The sequence below is a fragment of the Brassica napus genome, chromosome A1, assembly GCF_020379485.1.
Source record: "Brassica napus cultivar Da-Ae chromosome A1, Da-Ae, whole genome shotgun sequence".
Taxonomy (NCBI): Eukaryota; Viridiplantae; Streptophyta; class Magnoliopsida; order Brassicales; family Brassicaceae; genus Brassica; species Brassica napus.
In genome coordinates this window covers 18023179-18045362 of record NC_063434.1, presented here as the reverse complement: position 1 = coordinate 18045362, position 22184 = coordinate 18023179, and the positions used below count along the sequence as shown (strand labels likewise).

At 38.1% G+C, this 22184-nt stretch overlaps 2 protein-coding genes across 2 annotated transcripts; both read right to left on the bottom strand.

Moving 5' to 3' along the window:
* Positions 1 to 8748: 8748 nt before the first annotated feature.
* Positions 8749 to 9237, bottom strand: LOC106411763 (uncharacterized protein At4g04775-like). Its single transcript, XM_013852585.1, has one exon. It carries the CDS (start codon positions 9235 to 9237, stop codon positions 8749 to 8751), a length of 489 nt encoding a protein of 162 aa, XP_013708039.1.
* Positions 9238 to 9600: 363 nt separating this feature from the next.
* Positions 9601 to 13480, bottom strand: LOC106411774. The gene is made up of 10 exons (XM_048781204.1): positions 13079 to 13480; positions 12573 to 12992; positions 12032 to 12479; positions 11783 to 11949; positions 11492 to 11659; positions 11082 to 11249; positions 10549 to 10973; positions 10398 to 10482; positions 9870 to 10335; positions 9601 to 9722 (listed from the first exon to the last, which is right to left on the bottom strand). Exons 1-10 carry the CDS (start codon positions 13478 to 13480, stop codon positions 9601 to 9603), a joined length of 2871 nt encoding a protein of 956 aa, XP_048637161.1.
* Between the last annotated feature and the right edge of the window lie 8704 nt (positions 13481 to 22184).

The window sequence follows — 22184 nt, the reverse complement described above, 5'->3', positions numbered from 1 at the left end:
TTATTACTTTAGAGCTCTGTTTCAGGGTTTTGGAAGAGGTTTCTTGGGCTGTAAGGAAGGTTTCTGATATGCGTTTTGAGTTGAGATGTTGATTAAAGATGGAAGTGTGGTTTGCGGTACACAAAAACTTATAAACGATACTTATATATCATTAAGGATGGATTAGATTATCAATAAATATACTGGAGAAGCCTTAGTCAACAACATCATATACTTAACGTGTGAGTTCGCATATGTGACATAACTTGGAAACAACGTAATGACGATAATTATTTATGTGAAAGAAGAACATAAGAAAGCAAAAATCGAAAAGAGAGGGAAATTGCCGAATTAAAAACTAAAAAGAACTATTCTTTAAAATTCGACAACATGTTTCGGATAGAGAAAATACTTCAAATTTAAAAGAATACTGCTTCACCAGTAGAGACGTGCCAAAAAGAATCCAAGTGTATTGCGTTTGTTTTAGTTCTTACGTGTAGTGGCAACCCTAAAGCATCTATGAACTAAAATAAGTATATATGGAGAATCCATAGCTAAAATTGAATAATAAAAAGTTAACCAAAATTAATAAAGAAATAAACAAAGAATCAAACGTTTTGACAAAAAAAAAAAAACAAAGAATCAAGGGTTAATTTGCCAAATGGCTAAAATCGCAAGTAAAATTAAGTGGATGACATTGATTTTGACGTAATTGAGTTAATAACATTTAAGGTGAAATTGATCCGGTTATACCCTTTATTGCAACAAATAACCGGTGACGAATGAAATAGAAATGACAACGATACTAACTTATATAGCCCACGATTTAGGCGCTCTGTTCATAAAAAAAAAAGTTGACATTCAAATTACTATACCATATTGATTCACAAAGTTATGTACCATATCATCAAAATAGTACAAGACATCATTCGTATCATAACCCCTAAATACTAAACCATATCCTAACTTCACCTCTACTTTTAAATACTAAACCCTAAATCCTACTTTTAAAATACTAAACTCTAAACTCTAATCACTAAACCCTAAACCCAAATATAAAAACTTTCAGATAATACATAATATTATGTAATATTAAATTATATTGTGTAATATTAAACTATACAATACAAATCATTCATTGTAATAATCTAATTTTAAATATAAAATATAATCATTACAACTAGAATTATTCATTGTAATAAATCAGAGTATTCTATTTCATATCACCAAAATAATATAGAACACAAACCACATTTCAACTCCTAAATAATAAATCATATCCCAATACACCAACAACAATCCATAAATACTAAACCAACCTTATTTACTAAACCCAAATATAAACTTTAAATCCAAATATAGACTTTAAAACCAAATAGAACAGAACAAAATATATAGTATAGTAAATTCTAAGTACTAAACCCTAAACCTTATTAACTAAATCCAAAATCCAAATATAAACCTTAAATCCAAATATAAACCCTGAACCCAAATAGAACGGAAAAAAATATATAGTATATATTGATGAAATTTTGAAATGTTTATGATTGCATGTAAGAGTTAATGTTGACCCCAACCCCCACATATCAAATATTAAATACTAAACCCTAATCAGTAACCCTAAACTAAAATATAAACCTTAAATACAAATATAACTCTAAAACCAAATAGAATTGAACAAAATAAATAGTATTGTATATATTGGTAAAATTATGAAATTATCAAAATAGTACAGAACTCTTACCCTACCCACAACCTATAAATATTAAACACAAATCCAACTATAAATACTAAACCATAAATTGTAAACATTGGTGATAAGATGGAAAAAAAAGAACAGAGAAAGAAAAAGAGATATAACCGGTAAGAAGAAGAAAGGGAAAGGATAAAATTGCTATTATTATAGAATATACATAGAATATCGGTTTGACATTTTTTTTGATTAGTTTGTGAATTATAATTTTTTTGAACGTCATAGGGTGCAATTTCCCAAGAATCAAACGTGTATTAAGAACTCTGACAAGATAAAAAATAACAGTACCTTATAATTTAGACAGAAATTAGGACGGAGGTGATGTGTAGGACGGAGACGATGTGGCTTGAAAATATATATTTGGATAACAATCATTTATTCAACTTGAAAATTTTCATTGATTTGTTTAGAAAAAAAAGTGAGAAAGCAGAACCTAATTCATAAAAATTTAATGTTTGTTTAGATATTAAGAATTTTTTATCATCAAATATTTTCAAATTTTCAATACCAAATTATAATAATCGTACAATTATAGAAGATAATTAAGATCCTTTGAACAACTCGTATATTGGAAGAAAAAGAACAATACTAAAATTATTTTTATCATTATCAAAAAACAAGGAATAAAAGGAAAAATGAAAGAAGTTAAAACACATAAGTGATTTCTCGAACTTACAATAGGCAAAAAGGTTGGTCCACAGACCACTACACTAAAGACAACTAGCAATATTTGGAGCCCTCAAATTCTATATAACCACTGGCGCCTAAAACCCTTGTTTTAAGGACTTTAGGTCAGGACCGGTCCTGCACCTAGGACACAGAGGCAGTGCACCTAGGACAGAGACAATGCACCTAGGACAGATGTAAAGCGTCTAGGACAGATGCTCGCATCTGACTAGGAGAGAGGTGATACCTCTAGGACGGATATGATGTCCCTCTGACGGAGGCGATGCTCCTAGGATAGAGGCAACTGTTGAATCTGAGTTTGGTCGGTTCTTAAAAAATGAACAAACTCAATTATGGGTTATTTCAAAAATACTTTTATTGATCAACATGAGATATTACAAGGGTGAATTTGGCGAATATTCATAGCAAGGAGAAGAATGTAAAAAATGACCATGCTACAGTAATCCCAACAGGGTTTGGGCGAAAATTCCCAAAACACTCCCTCCGTGGCACGTGCGCGTGAAGATAGAGGAAGACGTAAAAACCATGTGCGCAATTCTCCCTTGTACCAAACCTATAGATAGTATAGGATATCATTTCAATAACATAACCACATGTTTAAAAAATTCAAACGCTGATAAATTCCCGCTCATAAAGAACGTGTGGCTAATATTGATCACGGACTCTAACCTTAAGTATGCATATATATTTTAGAAAACGAACTATACTGAGTGGAAGGTAAAAATAGACAGTAGAAAAGTGAAAATGTCTGAAGAAGAAGACAGCGGTGGAGTTAAAGCGCAAGGAGACAACGATCAGGTTTGGAGCTTTCTTCTTTAAAGCGCTTTTATTGTTGGGACACTGGTTGGTTGGTTGTGGACTATGATAGGGAGGGTGACTTATTATAAGTAGTGTGATACCACTCAAATTACCCTAAGGAGTGTTACTTTCATCAAAAAAGGTTCAGATGTAGTACTTAGGGATCGAATCCACAAGGAGCTAGAGAACAATTAAATCTAGTGTTTATTAATTCTAAAGGTTGTAAATGTTTTAATGAAATAGCAATAGTAACAAGCGAGTAAATAATAAATGTAACTTTGGTTGGAAATGATATTAGATGCAGGGCCACTATTCAGGTGTTGGAGATTATAATACCTATAGATGCCTAACTGTTGCATGCATGATATATTAGAGCTCATTCGCTTAACTCAGTGATCAGCTGTCGCATGTACCACTGGTTAACAGACTAGATCTCGTGTCACACGGTTAGTATGCAGACACAAGAGAGTGTCGATCGATAGTCTATTAAGACGTCGACCGATACACCTTTGCCAACATCGATCGATTGTCAGTTGAGGACATCTATCGACGGGTTGTAGCCAGGCCTATGCGCGAGTATGAAATGCCCTACTAAGATTCTAAATTGACGGTTAGCCCTCTCTAGCAATCCTAATATGATAGATAGATGTCAGGATGGGATAACAAGGGTGCTTGAATATGCAATCCTATGATCAAGTTCTAGTTAGCTAGGTTAAAACAAGCAATGAATACAAATCTATCATGAATATCACAACAAGGCAGATCTATAGTTTGGGGCTAATCCCACAAACCTATCTGAACCCTGGATCTAACAGTTGAACTACTCAGACATAGCAAAGCAATTCATATCAATAGAGAAATAGAAACTCATAGAATAGATGAAAAGAAATAGAAACAAGGAGTTCCAATCACAAGTGATCTTCTCTCCCAAAATGAAACTTGTAACAAAACTAGATCTAGAAAAAGCTCTGTTCTCCTCTGCCGTCAAAAACACTAGGCATTATATATTCTACTAGGTTAAAAACTCGTCAGGGCATTTTGGTAATTTGACTTGGCCTTGGTTTTTAAGTCTGCTGAATCCAAATTGTCGCGTCTGGTGTCTCGACATCGATCGACGGTACTTGTGTACATCGATCGATATTAATCTTCATCTGTCGAGGTATTTCCTGATATCGATCGTCAGCACTGATGCGCATCGATCGATTATTCTTCCTCTCGTCGACCTCTAAGTGGTCAGCTCGGGTGAAATGTCCTTTAAGTCATAGCTTTACTCCGAAATGCACTTGAACCTGAAAACATACCTAGAAGAGTAGAAAACATAGATATATATATAGTAAAATACTTATATACCATGGATAAAAATGGGTCAAATCCAAGGTATATCATAGTGATAGATCCATACCTTATCAGTTTGTTGCTCTGTTTATAGAGATAAATGAGATAAGTGCGTGACGAGTAAATGGAAAAGCAAACAAGTTGATGAGATGTCTATACTATATATTTGAAATGAATAGATATACAGCAACTAACCATGTGATCTGAACCATGCGCATACAGATACCGGATCAGGACACCGTTAGGCTGATAACAGGATCGTGGGTCCGTGAGGAACACAGACAATGGATCTTCGATTCCCTTGCCGAAGAAGGCCGTTTCAGTGTTACCCTCTTCCCTGACCTCGAGTATGAAGAGTTAGTCAAAATGGTGAAATCAACCCTACGCATCGTCGCCCCCAACGTCAGCATCAAACTTTCGTACCAATATCCCTCCTGGATGCAGATTGACGCGGGGGATGGGTCAACACCGCAGTTCATATCAGACGACTATGACGTTGAGTCATTTGTGCATATGAGGCGCAAAATAGAGGAGGTTAATTTGTATGTAACCATCTTGGAGCATAACAATGGCTTTTGACAACCGGGAAAACTAGACCACCATTTGCGAGTGTCACTGACTAAACATTAATCCGAAACGAAGATGAAGAAGAGAGCGACGCAGATGATATGTTTGAGGAGGAGTGGCTAGAGTTTGCGATGTCAGAAACCCCACTGACTTGTCCACACAAGAGAAACAATGTTGGGGGTAGTTTTGCTGTTCCTGGAAGCGAAACCATTCCAAACCTCCAACGTGGTATAGTCATACGTGAGCCAATAATCAGGCTTGCAAGTCCTCCCAGGGAACCAGTAAACAAAGGGAAAGGAAAAGTGATTGCAACGGAAGGGGATACAAATGCTCCGACTCTGAACTGCCATCTCCCAGAGTTGTCCATCAACAGAAGACCTTACGGGGGAAACGGGGAAAGTAGTAGAGCCGTTAGGCGTCGTTTGTTTGATGGTCCAACTGTACCCACCAACCGAGCTGTTGAAGTGGAGGAGCACGCCGAAGCAGAAGGGGAGACAATAGAACCACAAACTGTTGGACGTCAATCTAGAGTCGTGCAACCTAGCAGCCTATACACATGGACACGTTTTCAAGACTCCTTACATGACCTCCTAAATGACGAAAGCTCTGAGCCGGTACTCTTTGCACGGGATGCGCCACCGGTTATTGACAGCCTCGAAGAGGATGGTACATACTACTGCACATTATACTATAATTGTAAATAGTCTAGACACGTATATGACCACCGTCGGCCTCTATTTGCATGGATTGGTGCTGCGTTAGAAGCTGTACCCTATGAAGGCGACAACCTCTTTGTTGGCCAAGTTTTCAAGTCGAAGACGGACTGCAAAATCAAAATTGCTATTCAAGCCATAAATAGGAAGTTTCACTTCAAAATAAAGCGATCAATACCAAATTTTATGGTACTGATATGCATTGCCATTGACTGTCCATGGCGCGTCTATGCAGCAAAACTTGATGGAACCGGCAACTTCCAGATAAGGCAAGCAACACTGAGGCACAGTTGCTCCGTCGATGCACGCTGCAACTATCATAAGTTGGCAACGACACAAGTCATTGGGGAGATCATACAGTCTCGTTTCATTGGAATAAAGCGAGGGCCCACCCCAGCGACAATAAGGAAACTGATGCTCGACGACTTCAATGTTAATGTCTCCTACTGGAAATCGTGGCGTTCCCGGGAGATTGCAATGGAAAGTGTGTTAGGATCCATGGCCGGAAGCTACGCCCTCATGCCGGTGTATATGGGCCTCCTGCAGACCACAAACCCGGGGTCTATTTGTGCACTCAAAACAACTGAAAATTCTGATGGTGGTACGCTGTTTAAGTATGCATTTATAGCGTTTGGGGCATCAATTAAAAGATACAGGTACATGAGAAAAGTCATAATCATCGATGGGACCAGTTTGAAAGGGAGGTATGGGGGATGCCTAATGTCAGCTTGTGTCCAAGATGGGAATTTTCAAAATTTTCCACTTGCATTCGCGGTGGTCGATAGTGAGAACGATGCATCTTGGGAGTGGTTCTTAACACAATTGAAGGAATTTTTCTTCGACTCAGGACATTTGGTGTTCGTCTCCGACCGCCATGGTAGCATATACAACGCGATTGGAACAGTAAGGAGTATTTATTATATTCCATTCTATAAACATGCATATTATAGTTTTATCAAAGTAACCGAAATATTATGAAGCAGGTGTTCCCGGCAGCCACACATGCAGCCTGCACTGTACACTTGTGGAGGAACATTAAGGCGAGGTTCTAATCGCAAAGACTAGCATCTCTCGTGGGAGCAGCAGCGAGAGCATATACTGTGGAAGGATTCAATAAAATCTTCCTTGCCATTCAACGGGTCAGCCCTGGATGTGCAGCATATCTCGTCGACATTGGTAACACCATCCACATACTATCACAAGTGTCCATATAGTATAGTAACTAAGCTGACTGACCATTTGTTGCCTCTCAGGTTTTGAGCATTGGACGCGTGCGCATTTTTCTGGCGACCGTTACAATATAATGTTATGTACAACGCTAATGAGTTGGTTTGCACTTAGATGTGCAAAAGCGTTGGAGCATAAAGGGACACTAACACCAAAGGTGCCAGGGCAGGTTGAATTGAACTTTGAATCCTCAACTTCGTTGGCGGTTTGTGGAATAAGTGAAACCGAGTTCCAAGTGATGGCCCAAAGTGGGGAGTGGTGGCTGCAGCAGGACGCGCTAATATCGTAACTGACTCTTTGGTGGCTGCTGCGTATTATGCGGACACATGGCATAGTGCTTACGAGGTGAAGATTTACCCCATTCCATCTGTAGGTGAAAACGAAATTGGAGGAGAATATGCGGGGGATCTACTACCACCTGAGGTTAGGCGCCCACCTGGGAGGCCACAGAAGGTCCGCATCTTGTCGTGGAGCGAAGAGAAGGTATGTTGAATATAGTAATAAATATGTATACTATAACATTTGGTGGAATAGAGTGATTTCCATAATTAAATGCTTCTCTCCGTTTTACAGCTTGCAGGATTGAAGGGAAGTAGAAAATGCACAAGATGCAGGGGGGAAGGCCACAACAAAGCCTCCTGCCGTAGTGCTATATAAAAAAAGATGTAAAGACGGGTGGGGGAGGGGGGGTTGGTGGAAGGTGGGCAAATGAATTCCTTTTTGGCCCTGGCGCAGTCAGTGTTCCACCCATCTGAACCGATGGAGTGATGTTGCGGGAGCAACTATGGTATTTTCACGGACGCGAAATACTTTTGTATACACAAATCCATTTGCAGTATACATAAGTATTTTGTCACATTCCATAAGTTGTTTGTATAACCATCTGTAAATAGTGTGTCCATGCTTGTTGTAAATAGTTGCGCCATCATGTAACCTTCTTTTTTGGTGTAAGATAAATGAAAGCCCCCTATTCCCGTCAATGTTCTGAGTTAAAAAATTTCACATAGTATTCAATGCGCGACCACCACCATACTACAAGTACAATAGTATAGTCCAACATAACCAAAAAAAAAAAGAATAAGCCTCCAAGTACGCTAACTGTTGGTACGAACTGAAGGAGTACTTCAAGGTATAACAGCAGTGAAAAACAACGTTCTCAACGTGGGAAAAGAGTTGGAAGCCTAAATTGGACTGATAAAGACTTCACCTATATTATGTGGGAGAAGAAGTCATTGGTCATCTGCGAACGTTACAAGAAGTAACTCCAGGAGACCATACCATGTAAAGTGTAGTCCTTGTATTGTGTTTACAGATGTTGTTCAAATGTGGCCCATATTGGATACTGTTTATTGTCGTGACTGTGGTGCATGGACCGGTGCAGGAAGGAGAGAAACAACAAGGCAAATGTGCAAATGGTTTCCTTCCCGAATAACTAATTGTTCCCAACCCGGGACATATGAAAAGCAAAATATGACTAGACTATCAAAACTATAGTATAGTATGCATTAGCCTTACAAAAAAGAAATGTTATTGACGTGACACATAAAAGACCGCCCAATAGACAGTGTTTGCTGATCAAAATTGGGCATAAAATGAAGACCATAACATAACATTAATATAATACAATCAGCTTTCTCCATCGAAAGAAGCAGTTATGGAATTAAAACCAGGACAACACACACTTATCAATTACTTCAGACACCGGGATGCAATGATAGCTATCGCAATTATAAAACCCACCCATGAGATGGTCAAACAGTGGCGGAGAATTTTCTCCCTCTCACCCGCCTTGATAAGTTCGACCTCCACCTTCTTAGTGGCATCTACCGTCGCCACATTATCCCCCGCATCGACTTCAGTGTGTTGAACACAATTCCCTTCCCGCATGAGTTTTGCATTTGCTGCTTTCAGCTGTCTAATTTCGTCTCGTTGACGCCGCATTATGTCGCGTGCCTCTAATAAGCTCGTCTTCTGCCACTTACATGGTGTCTCCTCATCAGCCCACGCGACGAAAGTATGGACAGCACAGCGGAAGTAAAGCCTACATGGATTCTCATCTGACCATGATTTTAGTATCTCAATTTTGCGCCCACAGTAACACTGAGGGCCAACCTTGTTGCTGTCCTCTGTTAATCGAAAAGAATTGGCATCTGAAAACTCACTCACTGAACTGGCCATCGGCAGAGAAGAGATGTTGAAAATGAGGAACTGGGCCGGTTAGGGATTTTCGTGTGGATGTAAATCATCCTCCATTTAGTAGTTTACATTTGTTAGAAATGAACCAATACTATACTAATTTTTCGTATAGTATGGTCATTTGAAATGGTCAAAAGGCTTCCCACAGAACCAATGCAGTAGGGTACATGCAATATGAAATAGTATTACTAACCCGAAAGAGAGGACAGATAAAAAGAAACAACGACATTCGAGATTTCAAGTTTTACAAATACAAAGACAACAATGGTACATGTTGACGATAGATAAGACCACAAACAACTAAGATTGTAAGCAAACATTGCACACAAAGTGGATTACAACTTCTTACTCCTTTGGAAATTCCTTCAAGTATTCCGGATTGAAACATGCGAAAGCTTCAACTGCATAGGTCTTTGCTGCAATCGAAAGCCTCTCTTCTGTTAGATTAGAGACCTGGGCCATGTTGTCTGTTGCATGCAGTTCCAAGAGGATATGGGTTGCAACACATGATAATCATGCAGGGTCGGTACAGGGTAAGTAAGGCAAGTAAATGCAGAGAATCCGACATTTCCGGATTCTATATTGTTTCTGTAAATGGAAAGGAGTCAACATACCTTTTTGTTCACAGCATATAGGTAGGTCTAGCCGGGTAAGCTGCAGAGGAGATTTCGTAGCTGCTTCGTTCAATGCGTCGCCTCCATTGAGGTGTATCAAGAAAGGCATGAGGACTCCAAAGGGTTGTAGGAGTGTTTCCAACTTTTCATCTTGCACACAAGCACAGTTGCAATCTAAAACATAGATACGCCACTGTGCTATATCTATCACAACCCCAATCCAATGCCTCCCGTCGACTTGAAATGGGCAGTACAGTACTTGGACCTCCTCTGACCAGGTCATATTGGAGAAGCATGGATCCCCGAAAATACTTGAGAAACTTAATTTTGCAATATCTTGAACACGAATGAATTGCTGGTACTCTCCACGAAGAGCTTCCACGAGACTGCCTGGTAGGAATTGAGAAGATTGTATATCTTCTTTACGCAGTCGGCTTCTAATAAATGTGACTAACATGTCTACCGCCTGCACATAAGAAAACATTAGCGTTGCATCGAGAAAAAAAAATGTAATTAATTTTGGAGTACCTTAATAGGTTGTGGGACCGCAACTTCAAAGAAAGACTTGAAAACAGAATTCGGTACAATAACCCCTTCTCCAAGATTGTAATCCCTATAACGTGGTCGACCATTAATAACCAACGTGGTAGCGTATAAGAGTCAACAAAGTGTATTTTACCTTTCCGTATGCATGAGAGTGCAAAACCCAGCAACGCGGAATGCATTAAGACGAACACATGGACTAAACCCCCCAACCAAAGGGCCAACGGTCGTAGGTGTGTCAAACGGCTGTGTCAGTTTCGTGGGTGATGTCGTTGCAGAGGCACATACTTCTGAAACAGTAGCCATTTCTGGTTGGACTTTTTTTGTACGCTTCCCTGTTTTCTTCCGTCCTCCTTTCCCCTTTATCTTCTTAGGCGGTGGTTGTGGAGGTGAAAACGGCACAAATAGTATATGCAGCCTTTTGCTAGTCCTTTTCTGAACAGCTTCAGACGGATTAGGATTACCTTTTGTTTCCCCTTTCTCTATTGAAATCAATACAGCAGCGCCTCCAAGTGGGACGTTTGGCAAGGTTGGGGTCAATAATCGGCGACTCTGGCTTCTCTACAGGAGGTTGCTGCAAATATAAACACTTTTAGAACGTTACAACCTACTGCACTTACTACATGGGGAGGGGGGGGGAAACATTTTAACCATAAACTTATAGCTTACATCATTTGGAAGCGTAGCATCCTTAATTGGGGAACTGTGGGGTTGAAGCTGAACATCCATAGATGTCGGTTCAGATTCCTCAGATGGGGAAGGAGGGGCACTGCAGTCCTCCTTACTAGTGTCATCATTCGGCGGAGGTATGATCTCCAGATTTTTTGCCGAACCATACTGCAAAAATGTAATTTTTTGAAAGTCAGTTGAAGACAGACATACACACAGTAACATGGTGAAGCTTGACATGACAATATGAAGTTACTCACTTTCTTCTCCTCATAGTACTATAATTATGTACTTGTAGTATAGACTAACAAAGTCAGTACGCTATAGTAGTGTACATGCACCATGTCTTATACGTAACTCTAATAACCTTCGACTTATTTTAAATGACATAGGCCTGATTCACAACTTACATCATTTTTGCCATGACCACCATCTGAAGTGGACGTCTCTTCGCCGCCATCTTCCCGAGCCTCCCCCATAGCTGGGCAATGGTCAACAGAATCCAGAGGAGCTACTTCATTGGTGATTGGGCCACCAGGATGGGGAGTGGCTCCCCTTCCATTACCACCGGAGAACTGCTGCAAAAAAACACGACAGAGTTCGCATGAGTCCATACCATTAGCAATTATAGTGTACAAAAAACGAGGACACAGTTCGCCTGAGTCCATACCATTACCAATTATAGTATACAGTTCACTTACAGTTGTTTTGGCAGACTCAGAAGTTCCATCATCCAATTGGCCACCTCTGTGCTTCTGTTGCTCTGCACCCCCACAGCCAGTAGAAGTGTCTGATGATACGACTGGGTTCCTTGTTTGTACTCTAGGAACGGTAATTGGACTACCAGAATTCAATATGCCTGCATCTCCTACGCGCACACCCAAAAAAAATATGACAACAGTAAGCAGATGTGGCACAAAAGATTTACTGATGTATATACCGCACACTACCTCTTGCTGGATCAGCCATTCCGCATGGTGCAGATATCCCTCCCCGTGCGAAAATTTCGTCCTTTAGTGAACGCATTTCTTGCGTAATGTGGGTTTTCAAAAGGGCTAACAAGGGCCCTTCACGTGCTTCTAGTTCATTTGCCAAACCATGGACGAGATTTGGTAAATCCACCGTAACCCCAAGACCACCCCCTCCTCCATGACCATCTGTATTTACGGGTTGACCATGTTCTCCCCCCCCCGAGTCTCCTAAACCGTCTGCTCCATAACCACTCTTCCATTGTTTTGCATTAATTGCCTTAACACCCCCCCCCCCCTGCCAGGTATTGATTTCGAAGGGGAAGCCATCCCGAATCAACGATACCATGTGAGCAACTGCCATATCTTCCACCTTATCAGGGAAGGGAGGAATGTCAGAACCGTCGCATAGTATGGAACGAACTGAAGCCTGCCAAAAAATATTATACAGGAAATGCAAAATGTTTAATGTTCTTGTAAAAAGATGGAAGAATTAAAAGCAGAGGGAATGTGCACAGCGTACCTGCCCAATAAGCTCTAGATTTTGAACCGTAACAACATTTATTTTAACGCTTCTCGCACAAACAGCATCAACAATGTCTTCTATGGGAAGCTCCTCATTCACCAGATCCTCCCCTAAGCGTGGCTCTGCAATAATCTGGGGGAAGCTGCAGACTGTTACTAGAACCATAGCGTGTGCAAAACCTTGTATTGCAAGGGTGTCTTGCACCAACTGTCCGGCTCCCCTAATCTTCCCGCTTCCAACCGTTAACAGAAACGACTCCCTCCCCCAAGGATGTTCCATAAACATAGGAATATCGCTCAACATCTCAACCACTTCTGGTCTGTTCTGTGTTGAACCACTAGTTGGGCATAGAATGCCTTCTACGAGGAGGAGAAGACCCAAACGCAATCGGCTGTCATCATCTTTGTATTCGTCTTTCTACTCAACTTGCATATGATCAACTCTGGGGTTATCGTCTCTTCACTGCCAAATAATTCTCGCCACATGACTCCATCACCACCTACTTGTTTTCCCTTTGCTTTGCTTTTTTTTTTCCCTTTCCCCAACCTCTGCGCACCTACGTTCGGGGTAGGAGGGGATCCACAATTGAGACCCGTCACCAATTCAAAGTCTGCAATACCATATCGAATTGGCTTCCCTGCAAACAACCACCACAGCTCGTACAATTTCCTCGTCACCAACTGACGTGATAAAATCTGGTGCGCGAACATGACGGAAAATGTATGAGTCCCCATAAACATCAGTTGTCTAAACAGAGATTCCGCCAACATCTCCTGCTGAGCATCTGAAAGTGCTGCTTTTACAATCTCAACCCACCGCAAGTTGAAGTAGTTGTTAATTCTCTTCCAGCATGTGGGTTCATACCCTGTCTGAAACAAACGTTCTGGCAAACCTACCTCCTCCATCATGCGAAACGAAATTACAGTATATAAGTATCACACAATGTTTACGCTTTATGTTATACTATACTACATAACCATGACAATAGTAAGTTGTAAGAATAAGAGAAGGGATAATGTTTGGAAGGATTCCAATTTCCAATTTCTCATAAAAATGAAGTTTTACACAATGCAGATGCAGAAAGAAAGCGAGGAAACAATTATAAAACGAACATCATCTAACTATACTACGTAGTTATATCGAATAGACTACGCAATAAAAGGATAATGTTTCGAAGGATTCCAATTTTGAATAGTCGATTCTTTACAATACAAACTACCCACATGCAAACCAACTTTACGGAGCATCTACTTCAGTTTCACATAAAAATGGAGTTTTACACAATGCAGGTGCAGAAAGATTGCGAGGTAACAATTATAAAACAAACATCATCTAACTATACTACGTAGTTATATCGAATAGACTACACAATAAAACACTCATTGTTCTTTGTTCACCTAGACTATACTACATAAAACAACTAATAGTCAGACAATACTCGTCGCAGTCGATTCTTTACAATACAAACTACACACATGCAAACCAACTTTACGGAGGATCTACTTCAGTTTCACATAAAAATGGAGTTTTAGACAATGCAGGTGCATAAAGAACGCGAGGAAACAATTATAAAACGAACATCATCGAACTATACTACTTAGTTCTATCGAATAGACTACACAATAAAACACTAATTTTCACTCAATCACTGACGCATTGTCGAAACAGAAACAGGAGGTTCTGTTCATAGGAAGATACTTTCAACAGCAATAGTTGATCATGACATCATGACAGAAATGGAAATTAGAAGTTCCAATGGTTTCAGTATTACCTTTGAACGCTTCCGTCTCGCACCTCCGTCACCCAGTTCTGCAACCGACAGAGGCGGTGTTTATCAATTTCGAAAAAGCACAGGGGGGATTTCGCGAAATTAGAGGACGCTGGTGTGATTATATCGCAAGAATCAGACTAACCTCGAGTCAATCTGTCGAAGCCCCAACAGAAACCGGCCACCGTCGTAGCGTTACGAACGAGTTCTCCGACCAAAATTGAATCGCAATGCTCCCAAATGTTGCCGCTCTGTAAAACGTTAGGGTTGTCGCTTTCGTTGTGTTAGAAGGGAAGAGGAAACTGTTCAGTTCACTAGTGGGCCCATCCCTTTCTCACGTGCAACCTCGGGGTTTTTGGGCATTATACATAAATATGGGCTCTATATCGTAGCCTATCGTGTGCTATGGTTACATTCTTCGTTTCTATTTTCCCTATAGTTATACACTCCAATTCCCCATATTACAATGGTTTTTGAACAATATTTAAAGAGAATGAGTGAAAAAAACTCAGAATTGAGAGTACATTTTATATCCTTATACTTAGAGATTCTGATATACCATGGGTTTTAACATCTTTTAACCATGGTATAAGTCCTATTTAGAATCTAGATTATACATCCGGAATCGTTTTGGTGTTTTTTTAGAATCTTTTAATGTTCAGGGACATTTTAGGGACTATAGAGATTATGGAGCTATTTGAGGTGCACCACTGTGCAGTCGCGTCAGAATTTTAGCTATATATGGAGGAATTCCCAAGGTGTGATTAAGGTCATATTTTGACACATGAAAGAACTTTGAGTTAGCTTTCCAATGCCACCGGTTTGGAGGTCAATATGGATCGAAGATCAAATGTTATGCTCATTTTACTGAAAAGTGGTCTGTCGGATGCGCGAAGAGGAAGCTGACGACCGACACCACATAAGTGTTGATCAAAACTCCTCCGGAACAGTGCCCGACGAGTTTTTATCAACTTCCAAAAATTGCAGTTTTAGGCCAGAAGTTTTCCTTCTTTACAAAAGAGCCCAAGTGTTTTACACCTTTTCTAAGCCATTATTGACGGCTACTCTCTGTTTTAGGGTTAAGCTTGAAGAGAAAAGAAGAACTCCTTCATGGTTTCCTTAGAGCTCATGTTGATTCTTTATGCAATTATTTTAGAATATGATTTGTGTTTCTACTTTCTTATAGTAATCACCCGTTGGATTTAGGGATTTCATAAGCTTAATGTCAAATTGATAATCATAAGGTTGCTAGGGTTATCTATAGATTTAGACACCAGGATTATTTATCATACTAGTTTATAGATTATTTTGAAAAGCACGAGAGTGTGAATGATTACCTAAGAATCATAGAATAATTGGAATAGCGCGATAGTGTGACCAATAACCCTATTTTATTCTTCGCCAAGAAGAAATGTCAATAATTTCCTAAGCGTACCCCGGTTTGAGGATCGGAAAGATGATCTGGAAATCTGACAACGAGATCTTTCCAATGATATCTCGCCCGTTTCCTGGTTCCTTCTATATAACCGGATAAACACTGATGAAGTTGACTATCAGCGGATCTGATCTAAAGAGAGCAGCCCCAAAAAAGGAACCATAACCATTAGAGAAGATATGCAAATGATGATCCGCTTTCTGATAAACATAGACTTATGAGTGTAGAACATAACCTCAAAATTTGGCTTCGAAATTCGTGGTTTTGATCGGTAGTTATTCTGTTCTCCTAAACCATGTCTGTTGAGCCTTAATCTCTCTTTTTCGATGGTGTGATGGCTTCTTTTTTATGGTGGTTATTTGTGGCTGTTCCTGTGAATTTTCAGTAGGGCTTCGCCACTCCAAAAGTTTCTGCCAAAGGCCACCACGAAATTTCTCTTTAAATAAAAAAAATTAGCTTTTTTTGCCACACTACTGAACTTAGCAGGGCCGAATTAACTGGGCCGGGTTTTGGATCGTGACAATATCATGGCAAAACCTTACTATTATTGTCATGATTACATCCTTATCATTACACACGAAAGACAACGTAACGATATCGTGGCTAAATAACCACGAAAAAGATAATACTCGTGTCAAAACGTAGCTATAGTAGCCACGATAAATTCGTGACAAAACGTGGAAAATTATAGCCACTAATCGATCGTAGCTAAATCATGGCTTTATGGCTATGGTTAGACACAATTTGAAATGGCTAAAAACGTACAGAAACGATTTTTTCGTAATTACAGCCTTATATAACCACAAAATTTTGTTTATAACCACACAATCTGTCGTGCCTATAGCTGATTAGTTTATCAGTGTAAATAGAAATATACTTGATGAATGGATATGGCCATAAAATCAGAATTTAAAGACAACTAGATTTTGACCCATGCTTTAAAAGCGTGGGATTATCATTTATTGAAAATTTATTAACCCGTTAGTCCACTAATATGTTTAGCCTTGGGTATTCGATTTTAGGTTCAGTTCCAGTTTTTTTTGTCAATTTGTGTCAATTTGGTTGTGATTTTGTCTATTTGGTTCAAGAGATATATGAACCGTTTGGTTATTTATGAATATAGATTTAGTTTCGGTTTGGTTATTTTGGTTTGATTCGAATAATAACATTAGGAAACTGATAAAATTTGAATTTAATTCGGTTTTCGGTTCCCATTTTTGGATAATTTTGAATAATTTGGGTAAAAATCACATTTTGAATTTTGTTGGATACAATATGGGATAACTTGAACAAATTTAAATATTTCGAATATTTTTTTTTTGGTGATTATGTTCTATCGGGAAAAAACAAAAATTTTAAATGTCTCGGATAAAAAGTAAAAGGGCAATCCATTTTTGGGTTGTTCGGTTATATATATTAGTGTTAGAATATTTGATAATTTTAAGACTAAAAATAATTAATATTTTAAAGGTGTATAAACTGTATTTAATATATTCAGGTACCCATTCAGTTTTCGGTTTAGTTTCAATTTGGTGTCAGATTTTCTGTTTCAGCGATATAGGAACTGAACATTGACTTAGTTTTGTTTTTTTTTTTTATTATTTTGGTTCGATTTTCCGTTCTCAATTTATTTGCCAAAACTTAATTCTTTTTGTACAATTTGTCTTGTATTTGATAAATAACTGATTTAAACTTACTTTTAATAATGGATTTTGATCCGCGCTTTGAAAACGCAGAATTTATTTTTGATATTATTTCATACGAAGGTGATACAGGTGACCCAAATCTGATCCGAATAAGGGCCTGACTGGTTCAAACGCAGCTGTTGCGGTTGCGGGAATTTGCGGATGCGGGTCACCCATAGCGGGTGGTTGCGGTTTCTAGCGGTTTTAAGAAATTTGTACGACTGGTTCTGTGGTTAAAAATTGGTGTGTTTGCAAGATACTTATGACTGGTTAATTATCAAATACAGCAACAGTTAGATAATAAATTAACAATATTTACATTTTATATAATTATAAAAATATCAAAAATATAATATTATAATAAATATAAATCTATATTTAGAAAGTTATAGTTTTAAATTTAAAAAAAATGTAGAAAATATTTTTATTTTGAAACTTTATAATATTAAATTAAAATTTATAAACACCTTAATGGAACTGATATCTTTAACTTTGAAAATCTAAAACCGGAGTAGATCCGAACCAAACCCAAATGGATACCCAGACGCCCACCCGTAATATTTATATTATTTTTGCATTAAAAAAAATTGCTTAGAAAACATTATTATTCATTAACTAATATAAACTAACATCAGTACATTTTATACTAATTAAACGTTTTTTTATTTAATGGGGTTTAATTGCTTATAATGTGTTTTAATAATTTGGGTTTTGACAAAATAATAATGTTATTAGTAATGGGGCCGTGAAATAAAATTTTTGCTAATAATTTGTTTTCCTTCTCGACTCATAAAAACATTGGTTAAAATTGGCATTATTTTTGATCTATTTATTATTTTTAGTTTGAAATAATCATATTTCTAGCACCGTGGAAAGATTAGAAATGGTAGAATCCCTTTAATACCATGACCCACGATTAAGAATCTATAATATAATCAGTTGAGTATTTTCTGAGATGCCATGTCAACATTAGGTGGGTCCTACAGAAATAATTTTAGTTAATTGTTTTATGTTAATTAAATATTCTTTATTAATTACTTTTTGTTAATTATGCTAATTGATTAACTATGAGATTATAATGAGCCTAAACGAATTTCGCTTTAGGGTCAAATAGCTTCCTTCAACCGGGCTTGCAAAAAAAGAACAACAAAGATATGATGCTGATATGTCCTAAATTAGGGAATGATCACTCAATCGGACTTAAAGGATATGAACTCACCAAAAGGGAGAACGGTGGAATAAATGGTAAAACAATGGGTTGCAGATGGCCCAATGATACTACCAGACTTCAGTTGGTGCTTTGATATGACTCACAAGTCCACCAAAAGAAAGATTTCTAAACGTTGCCTGATATGACGCACAGGTCCAACGAATTAGAGGATGTTTACTCGGAGATAACCTCACCAAGAAACGAAAAGTGTTCTACAAAGAACAAAAGAGATAAACTCAATAAAAAGAGAAAAATATTGTCTTATTTCGTGGCTCTTAAGCATTGATTATAGGATTACAAGTTGTAGAAATTCAAAGAAAAATGTGCTAAAAACAAGACATTGGAAATATAACACAAAGACTTGACTAAATAAAGTCTTTGACTGAAACTTGGACTGCCTCTTGATATAGCCACGACCAGGAGTTCCAAAAGTGAAGAATATGCTCTTGATATGGCCCAAGTCAAGTCCCTTTAAGGCCTGGTCGAAATCCATCTTTCCCTTGGCCAATATTTTATTGGTTTCTCTATTTGGCCAAAACAAGTCTGTTTTTGAATATTTTTGAAAACCATCAAGCCCAAGACTTTCTCGGACATTTAAAACATGAATAATCACCTTTGGCATGATTGAATTAGTCGCTGGTTCATCAGAAAGAAGGTTAGTCATTTCCGCTTCTCGGGTGGTATGAATTCGCGAGAACTAAATAACTCCTGATTTGTAAATGGCACAACTGTCACATATGCACTCTGTTTGATCTGATACTTCTTCGAGGAACTCCGTAATTGAGTTGAGAACATTCTCCAAGTGATTTCATGAGTCAAACAATGAACATATATCGTTACTGCTTCTCATGATCAAGCCATGCATGTCTGTTTTGCCTGGTGCGCTACCCAAGGGTACATCATTACCTCTCTCTTGAAAAAGATTTTACCTCAAATCCATTTTACCTGTATCAAAAGGAAATGAATCAGGAAAAAGGAATCTAAAGAACATGTAGAATATAGTGAAGGAAAATGTTGGAAAGAAACTTCTTTGGAGTTTTGAAGTTGTTTTTCTCAAATACTTCCATCTCCAAATCTTAGGCTGATAAGCATGGTCTATGCTTTTGTTCCTTACACTTCATTGAGACTGAACCTGCTTGTCCTGGACACTCAAAACAGAAACTAGAATACCAGGATCATATGTGCAAGACATGTACTTTTTCAAATAAGAAATCAAAGTTTCTTTCCCTAGAACATGTAGCACACGTTTCAGCCTTTTAAAATTCACATCAAAGTAAGCATTACAGACCAGAGTCGTATCAAGGCACAAAATAATTGAACATTTTCAAAACGTGCCTATCCTTCTCAAAATCAGAACACAAAAGAGTAAGTTCAGATTGAGAATCACTTATCAAAGGCTCAATATGTTTTTAAAGAATGTGTTGTAAATCAAAATATCATCAAAGTTCAAAGTGACACAATTCTGAAGCAATGATTTCAACACAAGCCAAAGTCTATCAGTTTCAACACACAAGATATCATACTTCAAAACAGAATCACAAAAAATCAGTTTCAACTCTAGGAGATTTCTGTCCCAGCAAGGTCTTAACCATGAATTCGTCCAAGGCACAAGTGGATACAAACAATTGACCAGTGATCAGTGCATGTGTATAAGAACTTAGATTAAAGCTATTTTCTTTGAAGACAAATGAGTCAAACGATTTTCTAGTACATAAAACAGATTGTTGCAAATCAAGCTCTAATGACTTTTCAAGATGATCAAAACCTTTGCTATGTTTCAAAAACTGATCAAAACTCAAAACCAGATCAGAATGGATGTCATTCCCATTTTGAAAACGTTTTTGATCAAAAAGTTCATCAGGTTCAAACACTTTAAAAGAATTAAGCATGTTTTTGAAAACTGAGCTTGAAACACAAAATTCTTTCACTTTGTCAGAACCAAATTGTTTCACATCTTGAGAACTGATCTTAACAAACATTTCAGGCAAAACATTAATCAAATCAAGTTCCTTACAGTGATCTTGTGAACCTGTGGGAAAAGAAGTAGGAGTTGTGCCTAAATCAAAGCAATGATGATTCTCCATGTTGATGGATGTCATGCTTGGTGCTTTCTCATCAAAGGTATGACCAAGTTCGTCTTCCTCATCAAAGATTGGACGTATGCCATCGTCCAAGGGTCTCCTAGTGTCAAGGCGTGGTCCTTGATGTGGGTAGTCCAATGGCTCTTCCTCAAAATCATGTGAAGACAAAATTAAACTACTCGGATGCTCCGGTTCAAAATAGGTTAGTCCATTAGTTTCTTCATCATCAAACACAAGATCAGATTCTGAAAAAGGAAGTTCACAATTATCTTCACAAGTCATCAAATTTTCTAGGGCTGGGCAAATAAACCGAACCCGAAAATCCAAACCGAATCCGATCCGAAAAAAATAAATCCGAACCGATCCGAACCCGACGTAAATACCGAATGGATCTTGTTTTGTGGTATTTCGGGTTATGGGTATTATCCGAACCGAACCCGAATCTAAATGGATATCCGATAGAACCCGAAACATTCAAAACCTCGAAAAGATCTTGTACCAAACATGATCTCAATTCCTAATATTTATCCAAAATACTCTAAGAAATATTGAACATCTAAAATATTTATCTATTACATGAAGGTTGTTGGTTCTATTACATGAAGGTTGATGGTTAAAGATGGCCGTTAAATATTGAAGTATTTAGATTTAGATTTTGTTTTCGTTAAACAATGTTTCTCATTTCATGAGAAATTGATTTTCGTTTTATGCTTTTATTTATTTTGTTTTCTTTTTATCAGTAAATATGTTTATTTTTCGTTTGATTTTGAATGATCACGGTTGATGTTCCTTATTTTTGAATCAGTTTTACTTAAGTTTTGGTTACAAAATAGATACAAATCAGGTATTTAAAAACTGAAGAACCGATTTTACGCATGTTTTGGTTATAAAATAGGTAAAAATCAGGTACTTTTAAACCGAAAAACCGATTGGGACTCGAACCCGAAAATATATTGGGTTGTACCGGTTCTTTGAAGATTTACTAACCCCGACCCGAATCCGATAGAACCCGAACCGGTCCCGAACCAAAATTTCATATAATCCGAGTGGGGCTGATTTTGATAAACCCGAAAAACCGAAACCCGATTGGATAAAACCGAAACCCAATTGGGACCCCGAATGCCCAGGCCTAAAATTTTCTATCAGCTCTTCATCATACTCATCAAATATTGGTAAAGAATCTGAAAAATCTTTTAGATCTTCAAGGTTGTTTTCAGATGTACCTTTGGATCTTTCATTGATGAATAAGGATGGCTTAGCTACAGGTGCACGTGTGGTTGTGCTCTTCTTTTGGATTTTACTGACGTCCTTGAGGGCTTTCACCATACCCTCCACAAGGTTGTCACAAAACTCCCGGACTTCAAACTGACTAAAACGCCATCTTTGATCAGCTTCAAACATCTTAACCTGCAAATTCTTAACACAAAAGT

What these genes read in the sequence shown, in the direction of transcription:
- LOC106411763 (XM_013852585.1), bottom strand. Translation starts at nt 9,237, where the DNA reads ATGGCCAGTTCAGTGAGTGAGTTTTCAGATGCCAATTCTTTTCGATTA.
- LOC106411774 (XM_048781204.1), bottom strand. Translation starts at nt 13,480, where the DNA reads ATGGAGGAGGTAGGTTTGCCAGAACGTTTGTTTCAGACAGGGTATGAA. An exon ending in CTGAGTCTGCCAAAACAACT is followed by an intron (nt 11,660 to 11,782) that starts GTAAGTGAACTG and finishes GTTTTTTTGCAG; the next exon opens with CAGTTCTCCGGTGGTAATGG. An exon ending in ATGCTACGCTTCCAAATGAT is followed by an intron (nt 10,974 to 11,081) that starts GTAAGCTATAAG and finishes AACCTCCTGTAG; the next exon opens with AGAAGCCAGAGTCGCCGATT.